Below are 26,383 nucleotides of genomic sequence, written 5' to 3'. Positions count from 1 at the left end.
TGTTGGGGGTGGATGGGCCCCTGCATCCACACAGAACCCCACTGACTTCAGAGGTACTTCATGCAGGTACAGGGATTTGCCAATGTAGAGCCTCTTTGAAATCACTGAGGCACCATATGGGCAATCAGGTCCGGTACATGCAATGTGACGTCATCTTAGGTGTTCCAGTTCCAGTAGCAGATGGAATCTGGATGAGCCGAATGCAACAAAAATGAAAATAGTGACGCTAAAGTTTGGTCAAGTATTTTCAAACCTCAGGAAAGGTTGAGTTTGAGATAAAGCTTTAAAAACCTTGGCTAAAGGATAAGGTTAAATCTGGATCTTATTTCATCCCATGTTAATACTCTGATATTTCGGACAGTTGATGTTCCCCAGAAAGGATGCTTGGGCAGTCTATTTTCTGTATTTGCCTTTTCAGATGTGAGTCACCCTTAAAGTAAAGATTAACGTGCAGATCGCTATTTTGATGCACTACTTTCATCATGTCATTTTCCATTCGTGTTTCTTAGAAAACACTCCCTAAACCCTATGACATTGCAAGAAAATGTATAACACAGAACCCTCTTTCAGAGGACTTTAAATGGCCATGCACTGGACCATACTGATTCCTTGAGGGTTTTCTTTCTGCAGCAAGATATAGAACAGAAAGGAAAGCACCTAATGTATTGAGCTTTATCTGGGGGCCCTGTTTTCCTCACCTGCCCTGTCTTTTGATGGACTGCTCTGTGTTTGACTTCATTATCAGCAGCCACGAATACTGGAGTCATTAGTCAGCTGCACCCAGCCAAGCATGGCCTCGCCTTTCATTTTATCTTCCTACCGCAGCAGCGGTGTAATACAGCATTGCATATGTTTTCACTGATTGCTTAATATGCCATGGCTTTGTACCACCAGAGTGCTGTCAGGAATCCCCACAGTCAGCAAACTCCAGCAAGTGTGTTGTGACACACTGATGTATAAAAATGAGCTTCCAAAATGCCATGGGAGTGTGGTCTCCTTTGTATTTCCATGGTGAGAGAGAGCCTGGCTTAGACAGGTATTGGGCCTAATTCTGATCTTGTTTACACTGGTAAATTCTACTGACTGTAGTGGAGCTACTCTGGATTTATATCAGTGTAACTGAAATCAAAGTAAGGCTCATCTGTAAAGTCCTTTGGGAAAGAAAGTGCTGTGCTGTACTAATCAGTTCATTGGCAGACATCTTTTTTGGCTGTCGGTTTACAAAAGCATAGAACAGAACCATTCCTGGTTTATTCTTTAAGATTCTGACCTCCAATTATTACTAGTCCAAAAAAAACCAAAAAATCACCTTTACTGCCATGTGTCGTCAAGAGTCCATTTCTCATCCCAGTTCCCCGTTTATAAAGCTAACTGTTTTTGTAGCCTCTCTCCAATGGGATTTTCAAACCTTGCCATTGTTAAGCTTGCCTGCTCGTGCAGCTCCAGAACACAGAATCTGTCCTTGAGTTCATATCTCAGAGCCCGTGTGACTGCTCTTTACACAGGACATGATTTGTAGGAAAAATAAATGCTTACACAGGTGCCATGCAGTTTTCCCACTGATCCATCATCAGAAGTCAAGGTGCTGCTTATGCACCTAAATCAAAAGGAAAAATTGGCAATGCAGCCAGGCAGTAGAAAGCTGAAATATTTTGGGTGTGATGCATTTTTTGAACTGCACTCTTTTCGGTCAGGTATATTGGGAAGTGTGTGTGTGTGTGCACGTCCCCTGAAGTATTTCAAATGCAGCTTGGCTGCAAATCAAATGACTTTTTGGAGGGGAAAAATAATCTGTTATTTCAAGCAATATTTATATATCAATCTAATGCTCTTCATTTTCTCTGTCATTTGATCTGTTTTGTTCTTGAGGAATCCACCAAGTAGTATCCTCCAGTTTGTTTAGGAAAGCGGGGTGCAGGGGCATTACTCCCAAACACCAGCCTGGAGGAGCAACGTACAAGATGGTCTGTTCTTGTTCACACCTAAGGTCACAGAGACATGAGGTCAAAACTAGTTCAGCTCCTCTGTCCTTGCTGAGCTCTGGCTTTGACATCGATATTCCCCCTGACACAAAAGGATTTCAAGTTGTGTTCATTGAAGAATATCTTAAAGTAATTTACACAAATTAACTGCACAGTATCCTTCCCCGGCCAATACTATCGATTCCTCAGACAGCATTTCAAAGCTTGACCCATGCCAGAACAAAAAGCCATTGTATTCTCTGTTTCTAACCTTATCGTTTTGCCACTGCTGTCACGAATACTTGGTGCTTATATTACCTGCCACTGGATTGTCTCAAAACATTTTGAAAAGACAGTCTCTCAACACCCCTGGGAAGTAGGCAGGCAATAGTAGTACATGTGCACTGCAGTTCTTGGTGGTGCTTTCCACCTGATGAGCTCTGAGTGCTTTTCCAAGGCAAGGCAGGGGTCACGTTTTCAGAAGTGCCTCAGTAACTTAAGAACCAAAAGTTGCCATTTTAAAAAGTGACTGAGGAGCTTAAGTCAACCGTGACTTTCAGTAAGATGCAGGATCCGAAGTGCCTAAGTCGCTTTTGAAAATGAGACTTGGGCCTCTAAGCTACTGAGGCACTTCTGAAAATATCACCCAGTATTGCTGTCCTCCTTTGATTGAAGAGTAGATGAGTGACAGAGCTGGGAACAAAAGCCAGGTCTCCTGACTCACAGTCCCGTTACCAATCCACTGTACTGTGCAGTAGCATAATAGCTAGTTAACACTTGGGTGAACCAAAATGTGGAGAGGTTAAGGGCTGAACCCCCAAAACTCCAGCTGAAAATAATGAAATCTGCAGGTGCTCAAGCCCTGAGTGAATTAGCCAAGGTCTTGCAATGAGTCACGACAAATCTGAGAAGAAAGCCCAGGACTCCTGACTTCTGGCTCCCTGCTCTATAGACCACAGTCTTGTACAAGAATGATTTTCTGTACAATTTCTGAAGCTACTATTTGGTGACTGTGGGCTCCATACTGCCATATGGAAATGAAGAGAGGAAGAGAGGGATGATTGGAATTTTTGTTTTACCTTCCTACACAAAGGGCTGCATTGTGTTGTATCTGCTGCTGTCTCTCTTTTGTGGTCATGGTTTGTATTTTTTACATTTTGTTGGGGGTTCTGGGATTTGTGTGGGCTTGTTTATTTTAAATCAAAATAAATAAAAAGGTAGGAGGGGGTGGGGGTGGGGAAACAAACGAAGTATGTCTCTTTTGCCCATAGAGAGAAAGATGAGCACACAGTCACATCCAGAAAATTTATACTCAGCCTTATTTAATTGAAGAGTCACTGCTTTATTGTACAGCGTCAACAGCTGCAAAAGACATTTTCCTGCGAGAGAGGACCCAGCATCTGGGAGAAGTCTGTGTGCCTGAAGATATTGTTCCTCATTAGGGAGGAAAAAGAAATGAGTCCCCAAGGGGAAGCATTTTATTGCGGGAAGAAGCTGCTTCCTGTTAATCTTTTTGGGGAATGCAAAAGGGAATCACACTGATTCCAAACTAAAGGCTTCCTCTTGCAAGATGCTGATCACTGTGGCCCAGGTCCAGAAAAGCACTTAAGCATGTGACCAATTGATTTTTCGGCTCATCATCATTAGAGCTTGGTAAACAACTAATGGTTTGCTCAGATACTTGCCTCTTTTCAAAACTACTGAATTTGCTTCAGCTTTATTCGCATTCCTTTTTTATTCCAGTTCCTAAATCAAATTCACTCCTCTGCAGCTGGCCAACAAAAGACTTATAAATTATGTAAGTCACACTTATGACCTCACAATGGGACATGTTTGATGCATGTGCTTTGCACAGGTTGTCTATAAAGGAACGAATCTCATCCTCCGTGAATATTCTGGAAAACAGGTTTATCACCAGGAGTGTCTGCAGAAACAAGCGAATATATTTGTGGAGAGCACCTTTTGACCTTGTAAACATGACTTGACTTACCAGGAAGCTGGTTTGGAGAGTCACTCTCATCTAGTCAGGGAACAAAAACGCTACCAGATTGATGGACGTGTGCAATCAAAACTAACCAATGCTGCTCAAATTTCAGACACTGAATACATCTAGAAAACCTGACCAATGAGGGAAGATTGAAAAAATTGGGTTTATTTAGCCTGGAGAGAGAAGACCAAGAGGGGACATGATAACAGTTTTCAAGTATATAGAAGGTTGTTACAAGGAGGAGGGAGAAGAATAGTTCTTCTTAACTTCTGAGGATAGGACAAGAAGCAATGGGTTTAAATCACCACAAGGAAGGTTTAGATTGGATGTTAGGAAAAACTTCCTAACTGTCAGGGTCATTAACCATTGGAATAAATTGCCTAGGGAGTTTGTCAGAGATTGTTTCGATAATACTTAGTCCTACCATGAGTGCAGGGGACTGGACTAGATGACCTCTCAAGGTCCCTTCCAGTCCAATCTAATTCTTTGATTCTATAATTTCCATTGAAATGAACATCTCCAGGTTTTGTTGTCTCTCATCCTCAAGATTTTTTCCCCTTTCTGGGGTGGAGAAGCATGAACTAAAAGTCTGTTGATAGTAAAATTCTGATTGCTGGTTAATCACCTTATATGCACTATTTTGAATTATTTTGAATTAATTCTTGTGGAATTATCAAAACACTTCTACTACATGCACACTCTGTGCAGGAACATAGTTTCAGAATAGGCGTATTCAGACAGTGAAAGGATTTTTTTCCCTCATCGGAGAGAAGTATATTAGCAGTATATGTAAATTATAATGGTAGCAACATCCTCAACATGGGGCATTTCCTTAGGAATTAATGACATGAGAGGTTAATGGCCCAGGGCAAAGTTTCAGGCCACCAGCTCTTCCAACCAGTCATTAATCTAAAGGAAACTGCACACACTTTACTGCTAGAAATGTAGAATCTAAGACAGTGGTTCTCAAACTAGGGCCGCCACTTGTTCAGGGAAAGCCTCTGGTGGGCCGGGCCGGCTTGTTTACTTGTCGCGTCTGCAGGTTTGGCCGATTGCGGCTCCCACTGGCTGCAGTTCGCAGCTCCAGGCCAGTGGGGGCTGCGGGAAGCAGTGGCCAGCACATCCCTCAGCCCGTGCCGCCTCCTGCAACCCCCATTGGTCTGGAGCGGTGAATCGCAGCCAGTGGGAGCCACGATCGGCCGAACCTGCAGACGCGGTAGGTAAACAAACTGGCCCAGCCCTCCAGGGGCTTTCCCTAAGCAAGCAGCAGCCCTAGTTTGAGAACCACTGATCTAAGACAAATCCCATCATATGTCTTGAACCTAGTTTCCTCTTACTAATGCTTCTCTTCAGCATGCTGTAATCTGCTAGTTAAATTCAGAGATGGGGACCTACTACAATAATATCCTAAATTCACATAGCATCTTGTGACCTGCAAAGAGGTGTTATTTCTTTACATGCAGGGTGTGTCAGAGCACGGGCAAAATACACGTACCGTGTACCATTAAACCTGTAACAGGTATTTAGGAAAGCATGTTGTATTTACCCAAACTGGAATTTGACCAGGACAAATGTTCCTATTGTACAATTGTCAGGGGCTGTTTAATTACCTTAGAGATTAGGGGCTTAGTTTGATATCACAGCCAAAAAGAGGCCAGATCCTCAGCTGGTGTAAATCAGTGAGACTCCATTGAAATCAACAGCACTGAGTCATTTGACACCAGTTGAGAATCTGGCCCAATACCTTCAACAGCTCAGGGCCCTGTGGCATTCGCTTAGTGCTTGTGTAGGAGAAAGAGTGTTACCCACAGCACTTCCTGCAGCACTCTGGGTTTTCTTGGTGGTTACCCCTCCAAAGGCTGGTAAGTCCTGACCTGCTTCGCTCATGGATTTTGATGACCAAGTCTCTCCAGGGTGACTAGTGATTTGGGAGGCCTCTCTTTTTGGATTCTCAGCTGGACGTTGGAGTTGCAAAGGGTGTTGAGCACCCACTCTGTGAAAATCAAGCCCCCTGAGGTGTCTCAGGTTGGCCACATAAACACTGAGGCGCCCCAAATCACTAGTCACTATTGAAAGTCTTGCCTGCAGAGCCCCTGGCTGCAGATGTTTCGCATGCAGTAAAAATGACATTTTCTTTTAGAATTGTCACCTTTTTCTAATGTCTCCCCCTCAAACCAAATTCATTTGTGGAAGCAAAATGCTCACAGTGTTTTTTTATATTCGTTTCTTAAACTAGTTCAGCTTGCTACCTGCGAAGTTTATTGGGTAATGTTTGGGGAGAAGGGCGAGACGAGAGCCAGGAGCTAATCAAGCCATTTCAGTCTCCGTGTCAGAAAATAGCGCTGATCAAATGTGTTTCCATCAACAGCTGCCTTTTTCAATTATGCAGAGAAAACATCAGGGAAATGGTGTGCAGTGCAGGATAGCCTGGTAATGATGTGAGAGGCTGAAATGGCCAGCAGAGAAAGAGGGAGACAGCTGAAGCTGTACCAGCAATGTGAGTGTTACAATAGAATCCATTATAGATAAGTAATAGCAGTGCCTCAGCAAATAAACCTTTTCAAGGGCACCAGATAGTTCCTTCCATAGGTCGGGCTGTCTTTTTAGATGTTAGATACATTTCAAGCCCAGCAGGGAAGAATTGTTGTATATATCTATTTACTTGGCCATTTGTTTAAGGTTTTTTAACCTCCTGCCATATAGGCAACAAACTCCTGATGGCAAAAGGGAGCTTATGTGATGACACCATCACTGCGGCCACCTGCTGCTACCAGTGGATGCATTCAATTCAAACATTAATCTGATGTTGCCACCGTTGGCAATATGTTATCTGCATATGAAACCAGCTGATGAATATGATCCTCAGATGCCACCTGCTTCTAGTTTATGTTTTGTGGCTTTGGATGCTCACTGGAAAAGCTAGGTTACCTGGTAAGGGTGAGCTGACCTTTTAGCAACAAGCCATTAAAGAAAGGAGAGGGGTCTGCTGGATTTTCACAGTAAATAAAATATGTTTCAGGTCGTCTTCATCCTCTTTCTTTTCAGAGACACTGTGTATGGACTGTTTCTAAAACCAAGGCCATAGATGGAATTTTCTCCCATCTATTAGAAAAGCAGTGTTAGCAAACTTTGAGCCTGATCCAAAGCCCATGAAGTCAATGGGACTCTTTCCATCGACTTCAGTGGGCTTTTGATTGGGCCCTTGGGAACAATGCTGCAGCTATTGAATGGCCAAACTCACATTAATGTTAATGGGAACAGGGACATGACCAATTATTCTAATCATTTATCCTTGCTGCAGCCTAAAACATTTGTGCTTTTACAGCCCTGGCTTTTCCTGATGAAGGTCCTGAACCTGCAATGTGAGTCACATAGAGCCCTGCTGAAATCAGTGGGACTCTGCACAGCTGCATGGGTCTGTCCCAGTGTATCACATTGCAGGATGAGGGCCCATAGCATGGCAGCAAGAATTTGAGATGCAAATAAACGTGGTGCCAACTGATCTTGTGGCATTTTCTTTTGTAATTTAGTTAAGTTTATTTTGGAACTCTGAGCAATAATAAAGTCATTACACACTTGGCAGGGGCTTGGCATTCCAGTTCATCACATCATTAGTAGTATTTTTTAAAAACATAAGGTGAAGGGAGATACTTGTTGCATATCAGTGAAATATCACTTCAGTAATTAAAAAAAGCTATTAAACATCAAAGGCAGTATTAAAATTTCATTAGTGCAAGTTTGGGGTCAAGGTCTAATGAAGGAGCAAATTGGATCTTCTTCCAAGTAAAAGGGTAATAGCTTTTTACGGTTATTTTTGTACTGTTGATGGATTTGTCATCAGTGTGTGTGTTTTTGTATGTACAAGGCCAGAAAGTTGCCAGACCATTTTGCTCAGTCAGACAGTTGCTAATGCACCTCGCCATTCTCCCATGTGCCCATGTAAAGTTATGGAAGGGGAGGAATGTGTGGTTATGCAACATCACAATGGAGCATTTTACTCAAGGTACCCAACAAGCAAAGATGCCCCCAGAAACTCTAGGCAATTTCTGCCTTCTCAGCTAAGGGGAGGTATAGTTACTGCAGATGAAATGCATGGGAAATATTGTAAAATGTAATTAGCAACTGTTACTTGTTTGCCATTTGCTGGTACAATTTTCATGCTTATAATATAAATTAAAAGTTGTGGGGATTTGTTTTAAATAAGTGAGATGCTATGAAAGCTACAAGTTGTACAAAACCATGATGACTCCTTGCATTACGGTGCAGCTGGAAAAAAAACAGAGATGAGTAATGAATGCCACAATTTTATTATCAGTTTTGACGTGAACTCTTTGTGACAAGGAAGTACGGGAGAAGTTCTGCTGAGCTCTAAGAAGCACATGATTTTTACAGCAGTTTCTGGATGCTTTGATTTCTTTGGAACATCTCTTTAAAAGGAGTATTAAGTTACTTTACATTAAAGGTTTCAGACCTAGCTCCAGGGTTGCGTGTAAACTTTTGATCTTTTCAAAGCGCAGCACTGGGGTTGTTTTCTCTTTTCTTGGTGAGTTTTCCTCTTTAGAGTTTTTCTCTAAAAATGCATCCCACCCCCCCGCCCCCCAACGACTTTATGAGGGGTGAAATTCATTCACGTGCAGAGTGCCAGCAAAAAGTCTACATACCACTTAACACCTTGATCCATCAAAAGCCTTTCAGCGAGTGCTCTACTTGCAGGGACTTCTGCCTGAGCAGGGGATACTCATGTGCTTCAAGTGAAGATCATTGCTGGATTGGGCCTTAATCTCCCCCGTAAAGGGTTTAATTGGGTTCTGCTGGCCCTCTGCACAGGGGTGAATTTGGCCCTAAAAGAATTTGGGGCAGCTCTGCAGTAGTTTGTTTATTTATGTCAGAGCTCACTATAATCAGGTTCTGTTATATACTGTTTAAACACCTTTGTTTTTCTCCTCCTTTTTCTGGGCAGGACACCAGCAATGATTGGATGTTCGTTTGTGGTAGACCGAGAGTACTTCGGGGAGATTGGTCTGCTTGACCCTGGCATGGAGGTCTATGGGGGAGAAAATATTGAACTGGGCATGAGGGTGAGTAGCAAATGAGAAATTTCATGTAGTACCTGTGTACAGAGCACAAGAGGAATGCTTGGCCCTACAGAACTGTCCGCTATCTTTTGGTTTACTACATAGAGGTGGCTGGTATTGCAGAAGAATCAAAACAATAGTAAAACCACACACAACCACAATAAGAGATTGATCATGGTCCCGCTAACACTGTGCAAATTCATAGAATTCAGCAGTATGGTTTTTACTCTGTGTCTGTGGTTCAGCTCACTGGGCCAGATCCTCAGCTGTAATAAATCAGCATAGCTGCATTGACTTCAGTGGGCCTATGCCAGGGTGGTTTGATTTAAATCACCAGTGTTAATTATGGTTTAAATCAGCAATCAGGAAACCTTGATTTAAATAATCAATTTTAATCTTGTTTTGCCTTTGTAGTTTTTAGTTATTTTCCTAAAGAAATACTGATTATCATTGGCTGGTAACTATTAAAACATGGTGATTGACAATTATGTATAGCCGTTACACTACATTTGTTACTTTCTTTTGCTAACCAGGAGGATACATTATATCTAGGCACATTTTTAAGCTGTTTTATAGCTTAATTTGCATTTATTAAAATTCTTAATTTTTACATTTTTGTTTATATTAGGAAAAAAAACTTCTTATTTACTAGATGATCAATTTGGTTCAAGCTCTACATAGATGGAAATTAAAATTCAGCTAAAATGCACAACAAGAGTATTGTAGTTAAATAAAATTACCTTAAATGTGCTAGATACACGAGACAAAAATTATCAAAAAGTTTATCAAAACATTTTTTCATTTATTAAACAAAGGAAGTATCATCTGTAGTTAGTGAATTGAATTGTTTGTTTCTGGTCACCATGTCCATCAAGATTTTAGAGCTAGTAGATCTCATTCTCTCACACCTAGCATTTATTCATAAATTGGAAGAGGAAAAGCAGCTTTCCTGCTCTTTCATCTCCCAATTAGTTTCTTATCTTTGAATGAAATAGATAATCAAACTGATCTAGTTGAATTAGCTGAAATGAAGGGTATGTTCTTTCTGAACATTCAGAAGAGGCGACTGCTGTCAAAAGCTGGTTTAGCACTTCAACAGCTCTGGTTCCAGGTGCTTGACCAGTAACTTCCATCAGTTCAGTGGTTTGAATTTTAAAGAAACTTTGCAACAAGCATGTACTGCTTAATATTTTATTAATAAATTGAAACTGGTTTAATATATTATAGTCGGGTTTTAGGCCTTAGCATGGATTGCCAAAATTTCAAATTTAATTTTAAATAGGTTTATATTAAAAACCCCTTTATTTAATTTGAATAAAAAACTCTCCAATTTATTTTTTTAATCTGTTTATTTTTTTAATTATTTTTATCTCCCCTGAGTTAAGCTAATTTACTCCATTTGCTCATTGTAGCATATATATCAGACGTGTGTGTGCATGTGCGCACACAAACAAAAATAGTCCCAATTATCCAAATAGCATGGGGGACAGAGATTTCATTCAGATATTGGAGAGGGCAGGACTCATTCAGCAGCAGGGTGGTTTTCCCCATGGCCAGGGGTTCATCTTCCTCCTCCTCCTCCTCCTCACAGTCCTGGCTTGGGGTCACTGCTCTGCCCTGCCAGGACTGCAGCCTCCCCACCCCCATTTCTGCACCTTGTATCTGCGGGAGCCACGTGTCCTTGGCCCTGCAGCAGCACCGGGAGCCCTCTGCAGCTCCACTGTCATGGCCATGCTCACTCCATACCATGACAGCCGGACTGCAGAGGGCTCCCTGCACTGCCACAGGAACCATCCAGCAGCAGCTGGGGATTCCTCCTCCTCCTCTCAGTCCTGGCTGGGGGTCTCCACTCCATTATCCAAACCTCCCTGCATTATCCAAGTCCCTTCATTCACCCCCAGCGTGAGACATATGCCCTCTGCAGCATGTATCTCGTTGGGGGACAAGATAAAGGGTTCAAATAATAGGGGTTTGGATAAATGGGAGTATACTCTCTATATCATGTGCAGGATTGCAATCCACTAACAATTCGTAGACTTTAAGGCCAAACTATTGTGATAATCTAGCCTGACCTCCTGTACAACACAGGCCATAGAACTCCCCCAAAATAATTCCCGGAGCAAATCATTTGGAAAAACATCCTGTCTTTACTGAAAAACTGCCAGTGATGGAGAATCCACTAGACCCTGGGTAAATTGTTCCAATAGTTAATTACTCTCACTGTTAAAAATGTAACTCTTATTTCCAGCCTGAATTTGTCTAGCTTCAACTTCCAGCCACTACGTTGTGTTATCCCTCTCTCTGCTACACTGAAGAGTCCATTGTCAAAAAAAAATTCACCATGTAAGGACTTACAGACTGTAATCAAGTCGTCTTTTAATCTTCCCTTTGTTAAGCTAAATAGATTGAGCTTCTTGAGTCGATCGTTATAAAGCATTTTTTCTAATCCTTTAATCATTCTCATGTCTCTTCTCTGAACCCTTTTCAATGTATCAACATCCTTCTTGAATAGTGGACGCCAGAACTGGACTGAACAGAGTATTCCAGCAATGGCCACATCAGTTCCAAATACAGTGGTAAACTACCCTCTGTACTCCTACTAGAGATTCCTCTGCTTATGCATCTGAGAATCATATTAACCCTTTTGGTCACTACTAGGACCTCCTGTTCAACAGATTATCCACCATGAACTGCACATTTTCTTCAGAGTCACTGTTTCCCAGGATAGAGTCCTGTGGCCTATGTTTTTTGTTCCTGGAAGTATGTATTTACATTTAGCTGTGTTTAAATGCATATTGTTTGCACCCAGTTTGCCAAGCAATTCAGATTGCCCTGTACCAGTGACCTGTCTTCTTCGTTATATTACTGGTCTGGACTTTATTCTGTTTGCACATTATCAATGTGATCGTGTCAGGATCACTTGTATCTAAGCCATTATTAATTTTTTAATTCTGGGATCCATTCTTCTTTATCTAGAAGGTCCATGTATCTCTGAACTCTCCAGGGGCATTCTTTGCAAAATAAGGACTTAAGGGGAAATTGTGGCTCATCCCTATCGCCATGAAGGCTCCCCCAGGATTGAATTCAGGGTGGCTCCACTGTACAAGGAGGAGTGATTCCGCTGTATAGGCTTTAGGGATAGTTCCCTGTTGCACAATGGGGCATGCCCACCCCGCTGCCTCGCAGAGAGCTCAGCTCTACAGGACCTCTCCATCTGCCCGTGCACTAGGGATGAGACTGTAACATCCAGTGCTTTGAGGATTCTCTTGTTGTCTTCTCTGCTCATTTCCCCAGCCAAGGAGCAGCATGATGCTACCACAGAGAACACTGCAGCCTCAGGGCTCAATGGCTTGGTCTTCATTTCCCTTCATGCATCTCCCCAGCTCTTAGCCCAGTTACTCAGGCTGCCTTCTGGGCTAAGGAGATCTGGTCCTTATTGGGGAATGTGCTCACGTAAAGCAGCACCATAGAAACAGCAAGAAATGCTCCCAAGAGGTAAAGATGTACTGCAAAATATGGACTCCTTAGTTAAGGACAGTGTCTGTCTACATTAAGCCAGAGCTGCCCAGCATATTGCAGCTTCAGTATATTATGATCCTTTGCTGTGATTTTCAAGGGTGCTGCACACCCACAAGCCCAAAGGACCTGTCAGAGGTCAGCACTTCTGAAAACTAGGCCACTTAATGTCACTAGAACACAGTCTCCTCATTATAAAGCAGAGTGTTTAATCGCTTCCTCTCTCTCACACACCAGCACGCCCCCAGTGTATGCAGTGTGCTCATTAAAGCATGCATACTGCTCCTGCTGGAACATTAACCCTCAAATTAATCCAGCCAGCTCGTTTATATAAAATAAATGCAAACCTTCACACCAACAGGCTAGGAGAGGTGATCCCTGTGAGAGATGTATGTTTGCACATATTTGTTATTCCAGCAATGGAGTCCGTAATGGGACTGTTGGAGTAGGGTACCCATAGTTGGATGAGGTGCTGACTGCAGGTTTGGGGCAGATCTGCTACTACCACAATTCATTCTGTTTTTCTTAGGCGATGTAAGAGGATCAGGAAATTATCCGGGCTATGTGAGCTCCTGAGCTTTCCTTTCTCACTCAGCAGGGCTTTGAGCTGCTTGAAACTTTTTCCATATGGCTGCTTAAAGAATAAATTGAACATCTTGGCAGCACTGTATAGGAACTGATGAATAATCCTGGGAAGGAATCTGAAAATTGTCATTCTTCCTTGTATGAGAAGAACTTGCAGTGTGTGATGAAAACTCCCAGTAAATAGAAGAAAGGGTTCTAATAGGATTATGAAATCTAGAGTCCCGTGCCTGTTTCTGCTGCCCACGTGTCTGACCCTGGGCAGTCATTTGGGCCAAGATTTTGAAAATTGCTCTCTACTTTTGGGTGCCTGGCTCCAGAATGCCAGGCTAGGGCCTGGTTTCCAGAGGTGCTCAAGCACATGCAGTCCCTACTGGCTTCAGCTAGAATGGCTAGTTCTCAGCACTTCTGGAAAACCAGGCTCTTAGGGTCAAGATGTCCAAAACTGAATGCCTAGTTAGTCTGCACAGCATGGCCAACCCCACGTGTTCAAAAACCATGGATCAAGCTGAAAAAAACCCACAACAATTCAAAAACAGTCATAAATTTGGGTTTTGTGGTTTTTTTTGCCCTCTAGTGCTTGAACTTTTCAGGTGTTCACACTTGATGTTTTGAAGTTTTTCTCCATGACTACCAGGGCTAGAAATGTTCTTTCTTTAAAAATAAAATAAAATAAAATAAAATCTGAGCTTTGTGCAAAATCACGTGAGCTGATGCTTTAAGAATAACACCAAATACTGTCAGATCTGGCCACACTGACTCCATATTGCCCTCTGAATTATGCAGTCTGTGCAGAGGTAGGAAGGGGTGGCTGCTTCTCTTGTTCCATGCACCCATACAATGGAAGAGGAGAATCTACCCCCACACTGGAGTTTGTGTTCAGTTTAGCAGAGACTTTTGGATATGGGACAAGAGAAAGAGCAGAGAGATGGGACAGGAGTGAAGAAGGGGAAAAAACAATGAACAAATAAAGGCGCAGAGAGGAGGGAGGGGAAGGAGAAGTGGCCATCAATTAAAAAAATCCTTTAAATGTCTTTGCAAATGCTGTGTTCATGCTAAAAGCAAAGGGATTATTCGTGGAGCGCTCCAGCTAGATTATATTACATCTAATGAACCTTCATTTAAATTATTTTAATAAAGTGAAATTGGAAAAGCCAGTGTAACTAATGAGCCTGATTTGGTTAGGATACTGTATGGTAATCCAACTAATCCTCCTTAAATATATCCTTTATTACAAATATTATCTTCTTGGGTATTTCGCTAATGGGTTTTCCCTAATCAATAGTTGGTAGACGGGGACAATTAAATAGTTAACATAAGAGATTTCCCATTTTGAGTAACCGGTGCATAATATGTAATGCTCCTGGTCAGCTGATGGAGGTTATGCAAATTTCACACCTGCCCTAGCTGTATGGAAGCCTGGAATTAACCAGCACCCACTCTAGCATCTTTGTAAAAAATCTCTGTGATTTTTCCCAGAGGTGGGCTGGAGCCGGGAGTGTCTATTGAGTCTGCAGGGAAGCCAGTATATGTTTGCAGGGTTGGAAACAGCAGAATGGCATGATTCTGTGAAATGTAGCAAGGGGAAATTTGTGTACTTCAGCTATAGAATCTCCTCTCCTACAGCCTATTTTTCAGGTGTACAATGATTACCATAAAGCTAATAAATTTAAAGCTTTCTGTCTCTTAGTGTGCTCATGAGACTGCCGCTTAAGTTGATGGGAGTGATCCATGAGCACCTAAAAGCAGAATTTGGCCCATATATGTATAATATTAGATCAGATTGTAGCTGGCTCTTGTTTCGGTGGGGAGAGCCTTACCCCACCCTTACCCCATGTCCTCAGCACAGAAGCTAGGCACAACCACAATCCCTGTACTGCTCTCCTTCCGAGCACTCTGAAGGGAATGGGGGAGGGATGAAGAGAAAATGGGGCCATGGCTCCAACTGCCCTCTGCCCCAGGCAGCAGAGCTAGCTGGATGCACAGGAAGGGGAGGATGATGGAGACAGGGATGGTGAATGGTACAGTGCAGAGCTATCAGCCCTGTCTCCAGGAGTCACAGTCTGTCCGCACACTCAGGTCAGCGCCAGTCTTTGTCAGCCCAGTACAGTACAATGCATTTCGGGCATGATCAGGCCTTGAATGGCCCACTGGGATCTGAGTTGTGCACATCTCTTGTTCAAACATTTGGAATAATTATGAAGAAGTCATATTTATGGGAGTCTCTTTGGTGTAATAGTCCCAAATTATTAAATTATCCAGGGGATACCTTAGATGGTTTAGAGAAGAGAAATAGTTCTAACAGACTAATAGATTGACTTCCAACTCATTAAGGAACTGAGTGGTTTACAAGCCTCATATAAGTTCCCTTATTAGTGGGAGCTACGCATACCCTTGATTGTTTAGAAAGGGATCACATAAACTTTAAAAGCCCAGTTTATGATTTGACCTAATACAAGGAGTTTATGATCCATCTTTTTATAACAAACCGTTAATCATCACAGTAAAGATCTTGTCTCTTACTCCAGGGCTCCACAGATAAGGAGGATGAGTTGTTGCTCTTTCTAGTTTATAGGCATATATAGCAAGGGAGGATGGGAGCAGTCTGAGTGTTTATCTTAAAGGATGCCATAGTTTCAAAGAAATTCTCTGTTATCACCATTAAAACAACAACAATAATATGTTGTCAAGTTGACAGCTGAAGGCAGAGCTTCTTGTCTTTTTAGATTATAGCCTGAATCAACTAGATTCTTCTTCTCTCTCTCTCTCAAATATATATATGTAGCACTCTGGTGTTAATCAAGGAAGGTCCATTACTGGGCGATAGATTTTTAGATACTGTGCTCAAGATCTTCAAAATTGGCTAGCAACTTTTCCAATTTTAGATTACCAAAAAGGGAGCTGATGTTTAGAAAATACTGAACACCCACCCCGAGAAGGTGTCTCAAAATGTGCACCCAAAAATGGAGGCAACCCAAATCAAAGTAACTACGGCTTCTATATTTGCCTAATCTCCCAGCTGGGAGCTGACAATAGGGGAGAGGGCAAGAGCATAAATTCCTTGGCTTGCACTGTGAAGGTTCTTGAGCAGACAGAAACAAGAAGCTAAATATGAGTCAAGAGTATGACACTGTTGCGAAAAAAGCAAACGTTCTTCTGGGGTGTATTAGCAGGAGAGTTGTAAGCAAGACACAAGAAGTAAATCTTCCGCTCTACTCTGCGCTGATTAGGCCTCAGCTGGAGTATTGTATCTAGTTCTGGGCACCACTTTTCAGGAAAGATATAGACAAACTGGAGAAAGTCCAGAGAAGAGCAACAAAAATGATTGAAGGTCTAGAAAACATGACCTATGAGGGAAGATTGAAAAATTAGGATTTGTTTAGTCTGGAAAAGAGACGACTGAGAAGGGACATGATAACTGTTTTCAAGTACATAAAGGTTATTACAAGAAGGAGAGAGAAAAATTGTTCTTCTTAACCTCTGAAGATAGGACAAGAAGCAAATGGGGGCGGGGCTGAGCGCGGTAGCGGGAAGGTGTCAGTAATGCGGCCCTTGGGCCAATGTACTAGTCCTTATGTGGCTCTCGTGGTCATTTGAGTTTGAGACTCCTGGTCTAGATAATTCTTAGTCCTGCCATGAGTTCAGTGGACCGGACTAGATGATCTCTCTGGGTCCCTTCCAGTCATACAATTCCAAGAATGCAGTGTAATTTAGGGGAACAGAGAAGCCTAGATCTCTGATGTGTCTATAAGGAGCCGCATGCCCTCAAAAAGAGCTCTGGTGTGGTTTTCTGGGACAGTAAGAGGTTGCCCACTTCTACATTGGCAGCACCATGCTTGCCTCTGCTTATTAGTCCTGCCCTGTGAGCCAGCGCACAGTGGGGGCTGGGCATTAATTGCATGAAAAAAAAATTGACATTAAACTGTGGCACATGTGTTCTTTTAAGGAGATCTGCTAAACCTTCTTGACATGGGAGGAGAGAAAAGAAACCACTCACTAATTTCCACTTCGCCTTAAGGGGCTGATCCTGCAGAAATGAACCTGTTATTATGCACACGAGTAATCCCGGTGAACACATGTGCACCACAGTTAAGCAAGTGCATTAGTGTTTTTGGATTAGGGCCTAAATCCTGTAGGACATACTTTCAATGGGAATGCTACTTACATCAGAAGATTTCATTGAAATCTTTAGCAGGTACAGGATGTGTGCTTGTTCTCATGCAACTACAGTAACTCTTCACTTAAAGTTGTAGTTTGTTCCTGAAAAGTGCGACTTTAAGTGAAACGATGTTAAGTGAATCCAATTTCCCAATAAGAATTAATGTAAATGAGGGGGTTAGTTTCCAGGGAATATATACACACACACACACATAGACAGTATACGTTATAAACGAACAATTTAATACTGGTACACAGTGATGATGATTGTGAAGCTTGGTTGAGGTGGAGGAGTCAGAGGGTGGGATAGTTTCCAGGGAATGCCTTACTGCTAAATGATGAACCAGCAATTGGCTGAGCCCTCAAGGGTTAACTCTCATTAAGGCAGCAGGAATGGAAGGAGAGAAGAGAGCATCCTAGACAGAGACGCACTGTGTGTGAGAGAGAGAGATGCGCATTTCCCCTTTAAGTACACTGCCTTGTTAATTAGATCAGCTTGCTGAGACTGCAGCTGCTGCTGCCAGCAAGCTCCCTCTGTCCTAGCTCTGTCGTGTGTCCCTCCTGCTCTATGGAAGATGGGGTAAGCGGGGAGCAGGAGGGAGGGGGACACCCTGACATTAGCCCCTCTCTTGCTCCCCTCCCCCCCGCACAGCAAACAGGAGTGTTGGGGAGCAGCTCCAAGGCAGAGGGCCGGAGCAGCATGTGGCAGTGAGGGGAGGGACAGTTGCAATTGATAACCTGCTGGGCGGCTACCGCACAGGGAACTTAGGAGAGCAGGGAGCTGATGGGGGGGCTGCTGGTCCACCCTGGTTCCAAGCCCCCACTGACTAGCTGCAATGGGCTGCTCTTCCTGCAAGCAGTAGACAAAGCAGGCGGCTGCCAAACGACGTTAGAAGGGAGCATTGCGCAACTTTCAACGAGCATGTTCCCTAATTGATCAGCAGTGTAACAATGAAACAACTTTAACTGGGATGACTTTAAGTGAGGAGTTACTGTAATATTCCTGGGGAGTACTGATGAGATGACCGTTACATTTTTAAATACTGTGGCTGGTTAATGTTATGACTAATAACAGCATATGGTCTATAATTATGGATGATAAAGGGCATAAGCTGGGGGCTGCCAGGGTTAAGAGAATATATTTATTTTCTCCATATACAGCATTAGTTATTTGGCTGTTGGCATCCTCAGGGTGTTTCATTAGAAGCTTCTAGTATAGGTCATTACCAGAGTGAGGTTCCTAGAGTTGATAGACCAACGATACAATCTGATATGGCAAAAACCTGTGTTTCTGTGTTAATAGCTCTTTCTTTATGTATTATGTAAAAGATATAAGCAGTGTCTGATGTCTGATAAAGACAAAGGCAATAGAACAGACCTGAAGCAGTTGCAGAAGTAGGCAAACCCTACAGAATTATCATTCAAACTGGCACATCCTTTTGTATCACCATGACACATTCATCCTGCTGCGAACAGAACAAGACTGTACTGATGATGCGGTTCTCCTGAGTGGACCAGCAATGCGTGGTTGTATATTTAGACTTGGGGGCAGGGTTCCAGGCATGGATTTATTAAGGTCTCTACCAGAGACTAAAATGGAGGTATGTAATGCATTGCTGCACAAACATCTACCATGATATTGTCCGAAGGTCCCTGTTTTTAGTTCCGGGCCTAGCTTATTACATACACTGATATGAAATCTACAGAGTGACTTATCACTTTAAATTCTGAACCACCCTGTGATGCTCAGTGATGTGTCAGAGCCTCAGGCCTGATCCTGCCTGAACCGTCCGAGCTGAGTCCTATTGATTTCAGTGGGGCTCCCACCCAGCCAGAGCTCTGTGCAGGATCACTGCTCTGTGAAGTAATGCGCCGGGAAGAACACGTTGGTAGCATTGGCTATAAGGTTGCCCGACACGTTCCATTAAAAGGCTGTTTCCATGTGCTAGTAACTTCCCCAAATGTAACTGTTCAGGAAGAGATTTTCCATGCCAGTTGTCTGCTTCAGGCTGAATTTTTTGGAAGGCTTCAGCTAAAATAGTTCAGGCATGTATCAGAATGAGATTATGGGAAAATACATTGTTTTGCCCTTATTAACATTTTTTAGTTGTTTTGCTGAGAAGCTCTGTCATCTCCATGCTTTGGAGCAGGAACTTCAGATTTGGTAGTGGGGTGGCCCTGGAGCCAAGAGCATGCCCTTTGCCTTTCCCATGAAAATCTGCCTGAGTTATGCACCTCAGAAAACTTCAGTTTGCACATGCTCAGTGGAGCCTGGTTCAGTTAGGCAGCTAAATTCTCTAAAGATTCTATATGCACTGAGCATTCCCCTGCCTGGGGTTGCAGAGGCTAAGCAGGACATTCCTTCTCATTGCTCCTCCCACAAGGGCCACTGTGGCTTTGGGCACAAGAATCAAGACAGGGACATGGTTCCTATCCTGAGCAATCAGTGCTTCCCAGCTGGGGCCGTTGTAATGTGGTGGAGGAGAAGGGGGAAGGAACCAAACTGGAATGCAGAGCAGTAGGGAACCAGGTTTCCTTAGTCTCAACCTTTCTCTGCTGTCAGCAAATAGCTGTGAAACCTACTGGCAAATGTGTGCCAAATTTCCTTCTAGTGGAGGACAAGCTACTATTGTTATAAGGTACCCTATTTGCACAAAGGGCTGAGGTCTGTGCCGTGGATCTAAAAGTTCCAACCTGTTGAGAAGCGATGTGGGTGTCAATAAGGAACATGATGGAATTTCTCGGGGGAGGAGAGGTTTCAGTTTGGCTTTTTCAAAACCTAATAAATTACGACAAAAAGCTACTTTAAAATAATGATAAGCTTGCAAAGTCAAGCATTCAAAAGTCATGAAATGCCAGTATTAACATTGGCCGTACAACCTTAATTGCCCCCCTTATGCATATGAATTATGACACAGCCTTTAATTACATGGTCACATATACGTACAGTGAGCCAGATTTGCAGCTGGTCTAAATATGCATAGCTCCATTGACATCAGTGGAGCTACATAGATTTACTCCAGCTGAGAATTTTGCCCAATGTGCAGATGAAGTGACAGCATGTTTGCTACATAGAATGTTGTTAAACAACAGAGATGGAGACAAACAGCCATAAGTAGAGAAGATTTCCCTGGTGTTTTATCTCATGCTAAATAACTCTGGTCATGACACTATGTCACAAGTGTGTTGGAAACCTAATTAAATGAATCGTACGTGCCCCCATCCCCAAAGATTTAAATTGTCCAATCCAGCAAAGCATTATGGACAGCAGTGTTTGCAAGCTTCTGTTCTGGAATGTGGAAACTGCAACCCTTCAACAAATTCAACAGTCTCCTTCTGGCTGTGTAGACTCAACCTTCTCCTCTCAGCAGCCGTCACTCTTGCATCGCTGCCCTAAGCCAAGGAGATTCAGTGTTGTCAGCAAATGAAGAAACCATGAAAAAGCCGCTGAAAAGGACAGATTGCGTTCCAACCTGATGACCAGCTTCCCATCCCAGGATTCACATGCCTGACATCAACCATGTTTGAAACCAAGGGTTTTTCTTTGCTGTGATATTCCAACACCTGAAAGAGACTAAAATAAAGCATTGCAAAGCCTGGAAGATGGAAGATACCTCTTGAGCTATCTCCACTCAGAGAGAGTACTCAACACTTTACTTAAGGACAGTTTACATAACTCTTAAATTTGGGGTTCTCAAACTGGGGGTCAGGACCCTTCAGGGGGTCATGAGGTTATTATGGAGGGGTCACGAGTTGTCAGCCTCCACCCCAAACCTCGCTTTACCTCCAGCATTTATAATGGTATTAAATATATTAAAAAGTGTTTTTAATTTCTAAGAGGTGGGGGCGCCACACTCATAGGTTTGCTATGTGAAAGGGGTCACAAGTACAAAAGTTTGAGAACCACTGTCATAAATGAACTCCAGATGAGTTCCACATTCTAGTTTCTATGGGCGAGATCCACATACCTACCTGTCTGATCTATCTGGGCTGGATTGTGATGGTTCTTACTAAATTGAAGATAACTGTAACCTTGAATGGGGAGGAATGTTTTAATCAGAGATCCTAATGACAAACTTTATGCATTAAATTACCAGCAAACGGCAGTACTGGAACTTGTGAATAATGTTAAAAACACTCTCTAAAGGGGAAGCGTTATAAATAGCTTAGAAAACAGCATCTGGCTATTTGGCTTCCACATCACGTCATGCACCATGGAGTTTGTTGCAAATTCTTTCATGTACCAGAAAATTATAAAAGCACAAGTCTGGAAATTTCAGAAAAAGAACTACAGCAAAGGAGCTGAGGAAGGAAAATATTCCTTTCATAAGTCTTTGCTGCTTCCTTCTCATCCTCCTCCATGCAACTTTAATTTAATCCACAATGACAAGTCTGAACTGAATCTGAGGGACAGGAAAACTGCGAGGAAGGTGGGTGTGTTAATTGTTCTGTGATTGAAATAGTTTTCACTTGACTAGTGATTGAACCAAAACTCTGAGTATGAAATAGAGCTGAGTCCAGCTAGGCTAATTGGAAACTTTCCAGTGGGAGGTTTTTCTATTACAAAATGCTGATTCATGAAAATTGAAATATTCCATAGGAGCACGTCAGTTTCAATCAGTTTCCCTCAGATATCTGGGTTATTGTCTTTCAGCTCACCAACTTCTTGAGAAGATCCAGCTGCCCTAGAAGTTGGGCAGCCCTGGAAGCCAGCTGTCCCAGGAGACTTGGAGTCTGGGAAGGCCTAGCTCCAAACTTTTGGGGTCCCGAACATCTGTAGGCTCCTGGTTCTCTGTCAGCCTGTTTTGGCAGAATTTCCTTTCAAACTTCTCAAAATGAAAAGGTCTCCATTTTTTCAAACCAATAATTTTGCAATTTCTTTTTCATTGGTGATGTCAGAATTTTTACTTTTTGTTCTGAAATAGAACAATTTGTTTTCAAAGAAAATTCGGTGTTTTCTGCTCAAAGGAAATTCCAAAATTTGACCAGCTCTACTATGAACTCTTCTGTAGGTCTGGCCTGTAACCTCGGCTGGTGATTGATTTTAGTGTATCAGTTTACACCACCTGAGAATCAGATACTCTGGACCCAAAGCCACTGTAGGAAGGTCCAGATTTTCACACCTCAGGTTCATGTGTAGACCTGAGTAATTAATAAGTGCTGGCAAGCTGGAGCACTATTGTGTTGAGTCTGAGATTTGTATCCCTAATGTGCTTTTTATTTATTCTGTCTTCAGACTTGCCTGGGATCATTTGGGTTTTTTTCATTTAAAGTCAGGTTTAGCAATCAGGTGAGGAAATGTCAAACTCTGACTAATAATCATCCTTGTTATTAAGTTCTCTGAACACAGCAAAGCAGGATGTGCTGACCTGTCCTGTACACTACCTCCAAGCTGAAGCAGGGCTGCCCAGAAGATTCAGGGGTGCTGGGGCAAAGCAATTTCAGGGGTCCTTTTGATTAAAAAAAAAAGTTGCAATGCTATATTCTCATGGGGGCCCCTGTGGGGCCCAGGGCAAATTGCCTCACTTCTCTCTCCCTCCCCCACCCCGGGCGGCCCTGAGCTGAAGAGGGAAGAGGGAAAGTGTGACGCTGTATACCTGTGCGCTTGAAAAATGCTTTCTGGATTTCACTCTTTATTATACAAAAACTATGCCATTAGCCATGCTGCATATAATCTCTTGGAGGAATAAGCCATTTATCTCTGGGAATAAAAAGACCTTTTCCAAAATATTTTTTCTGCACCAAAATATTAAAGTACCAAAAATATTAGCCACTAATGAGATTTTTTAATTAATTTATTAACTTCTTTGCAGATCATTGTTTGGCCTAAATTCATCAGAGAAGCAGCATGGTCTAATGGTAAGAAGGGAAGCAGTGTTGCCTAGTGGTTTAAGCATTGAAGGTAGACGCAAGAGACCTGGGGTCTGTTCCTGGTTCTGCCATTGGCCTTTTGGGAGATCCTGGGCCAGTCACTTCCTAAGAGCTGGTTGGGAATTTGTGGTCTGTGACAGAATGCTAGCTGTAGCCATTGGTCACATAGGCAGGGCTGGTGCAAGGAAGTTTCATGCCCTAGGCGAAACTTTCACCTTGTGCCCCCCCTCAGCCCTGCAGCAGCTCCCCATCCCCCCTGTCCGCCCTGAGGCCCCCCAGTGGCAGCTCCCCCCCTGCCCTGAGGCGCCCCGCCCTGGGGAGCTGTGCAGCACCTTCCCACCCCAGCTCACCTCTGCTCTGCCTCCTCCACGAGCATGCCTCCCCACTCTAATTCTCCTCCCAGGCTTGCAGCACCAAACAGCTGACCGCGTGCTTGGGGAGGAATGCTGTAAAAAAAAAATTGGGGGCACTGCTTTTTGGCGCCCCCAAATCTTGGTGCCCTAGGCAACCACCTAGTTCACTTTAATGGTAGCACCGGCACTGCACATAGGGAATTGCATAGCAGAGAAAATCATGGGCTAAACTGGAATCAGTTAGCCTGAGTTGGTGGGGATTGTTGATATTTGGAGGCAATCGTTGTGCTAATAAGGTGATTAGCTCAATGAGGGGAAGCTATATAATTGACGGGAACAGAAAGTAGAAGGGGGACTCAGAGAGTGGGCTGGGTGAGGTAGAGAAAGCGGGATGGAAGGAAGGCTGGCTTCTTAGGACATGTGCCTGTGCTATGTTCTGCAGTGGAGCCTGAAGATTAAAGGTATGCATGGGGGAGAAACAGACTATGTATATGCTGTGAATAAGAGACCAGGTTTCTTCATGGGATGTAGACATGAATTTCAGATCTGCTGCATTTAGTTTAGTGTACCAGCTCAATGGTGGCTCCAGCTGCATCCAGCACATAAACGTTATAGGGACTGACAATTTCATTTCACAAACGGCTGCAGTGAACATATGTGTGAGGGTGTTTTTAAAGTCCAACTGTGCTATTTTCCACACTGAGGATATCATCTCCTGAGGACAAAGCCCACTTTGGCTGAGGATGAAAAGTCATGTCTTTTTTTTTTTTAATGATTGCTTTATAGCAACAAGAAGAAAATACCCCTCTGTGGGAGTGTATTAAAAATCTCCTTTGTGAAAGGGCTGCGGTTGCTGCACTCATACTCAACCCCTGACTCCAAACCACAAAAGCAAGGCAATGAAAAATTAAGCCACCAACCCTCTGTTCCTTCTGCCAGAGGCACATGCCATAATACTCCTCCAAACTACCCCCCCAATCTTCCATTCTTCACACTGCCCTTTCTCAGCAGCACTAGCTGTGGCTATTTGGTTGGGGTAACTTAGTAAAGGGTGAACAAGTGCAACCAAATATATTCTTGTCCTTTGTAGATATGTTTGTAATGATACATAGATATTTACAACATGCACTTCAGTCTCCAGCGAGCCTGGGGTGTATGTATTACGCCAGTAACATGGAGTCCAGTTGCATTGTTATGTGGTAATAAGTGCGCAGGGGCCAGGGAATGCCACGAGGTTTCTCTTGCATCGTTTGCTTGTTTCTTCTCTCCCCCTTGCTGCCCCTCTTAGAGGCTCCGTTTGTGCCCTGCAAAGGTCAACTTCTGGGAACTAAACCACTCCGCTTTACAGGCAGGAAACAATAATAATAATAATCCCGATAAAACGTTTAAGAAGTCTCCAAAACATTCCTAAAATATTTGTTCTGTAACGTATTCTAGACAAGATACATGGTGATATAGTGCAGTGTAAAGCTTTTACTGCCATTTGTTTGGCATGACCTTCAGAACACATTTGGCTTCCCTACTTGTGGGTAATGCAACCAGTCAGAACTCAGGCAGGGGAAAAAAAGCTTTACACACATCAAACCATTGTATATTCCCTATAATGAGCCACGTACTTTGGATTGCTAAAAACATGACGTACACAAAAGTACTAGAATAAAGGCCTGTTTGCTTTCCTGTTGTAACTTTTTTCCAAGATAATGGGAAGGTGTATGCTGTTTAAAACAAAATCTGGCAAGTCTATTATCTCCATTTCTAATTTAGGCTTGGAAAATGCGTATGCGACTGAAAATCATATTTAGTACGACATATGGTATTTGTGCTTATAGCGTGAGAGCCGTAGCCAACAAGAACTCAGAAATGAGTCAAAACACATCTGTGAATGCTGGGTTAGGTGCAACCGTGTCATGTATATTAAAGTGTTTGAGCTATAATAAGATGATACATTGGTATGCCTCAGTAAAATCAAAGCTGCATTTTTTGTACCTAAAAACTTATTTAGATTTGCCTCTGCAGCTCTAATATAATGCCATTTACCTGAATATCTTATTGGTAACAGAAAAGCAAACAATTTTATACCTTCAAAGCATGGTATGGCCATTAATTCCCCATGACGCTCTGGAGAAGCAGATAAATAGGTGTATCTCCATTTAACCATGGGAGAAACCAAGGTAGGGATTTTAAGTGGCTTTCCCAAGGGAATAAAACAAGTCAGTGACAAAACCATGACTAGAACTGTCTAACAGTGACTTCTGTTATCTTCATTGTAGGGGGTGGGCGGTTTCCCACCAATTGCCCAATTTACAGACTTCTGTGAATTCAGGGCTTCAGTCAAATGCCTATGCCAGGGTGCACAGTTTGCCCATATTGCAAGGACTGTAGTTTCATTTCCCACACAGCTTTAGGGCCAGATTCACTTAGGAAAGCACTTACACGCATGACTTCAGTGGGATTTAAGCATGTGTGTAAGTGCTGTCCGTAATAAGGATGGTTTCCTGAATCGGGAGCATGGCAAACACATTTTTAAAACTTTCAGAATTCTATTAAGAGCCCAGTTTTTTGTGTTAATGCGTCTGGCTGACTGCTGTATTGTGCTGCCCAGCCCATTCTATCGTATACGCTGAAACAGCAGTTACTACCACTCTGTGTTTCTTGGAGGCAAGGGAGATGTCGGCCCACTGGATCCCCTCCATTGGCTCATCTCCAATGTTCCCTCCCTACTGGACTGTACAAAAGCAATGTGGTGACTCCCCTCTTCAATGTGTATGAGATGCGGTGGCAGCATACAGGTTCAGTCCACCCAGATCCCATCGATACACCTAGTGGAGGGCTGTGGTGACATCCTTCCCCAACAATTTACTGTCCTATTCACGCATCCTT

The 26,383-nt window shown here is 42.9% G+C and overlaps 1 protein-coding gene across 3 annotated transcripts in view; it reads left to right on the top strand.

Annotated features, from left to right (window-relative positions):
• Positions 1-26,383, top strand: part of GALNT9 (polypeptide N-acetylgalactosaminyltransferase 9) — a 205,036-nt gene that overhangs the window by 103,554 nt on the left and 75,099 nt on the right. For all 3 annotated transcript variants that reach the window (XM_030583466.1, XM_030583467.1, XM_030583468.1), the window contains one exon: positions 8,909-9,026. In XM_030583466.1, coding sequence (XP_030439326.1) covers positions 8,909-9,026 — 118 coding nt within the window. The remainder of the gene's footprint in view (positions 1-8,908; positions 9,027-26,383) is intronic.

Source organism: Gopherus evgoodei, chromosome 13, assembly GCF_007399415.2.
Source record: "Gopherus evgoodei ecotype Sinaloan lineage chromosome 13, rGopEvg1_v1.p, whole genome shotgun sequence".
NCBI classification, from domain to species: domain Eukaryota; kingdom Metazoa; phylum Chordata; order Testudines; family Testudinidae; genus Gopherus; species Gopherus evgoodei.
The sequence above is the reverse complement of the archived record's forward strand: the minus strand, read 5'-3'. Positions and strand labels throughout refer to the sequence as shown.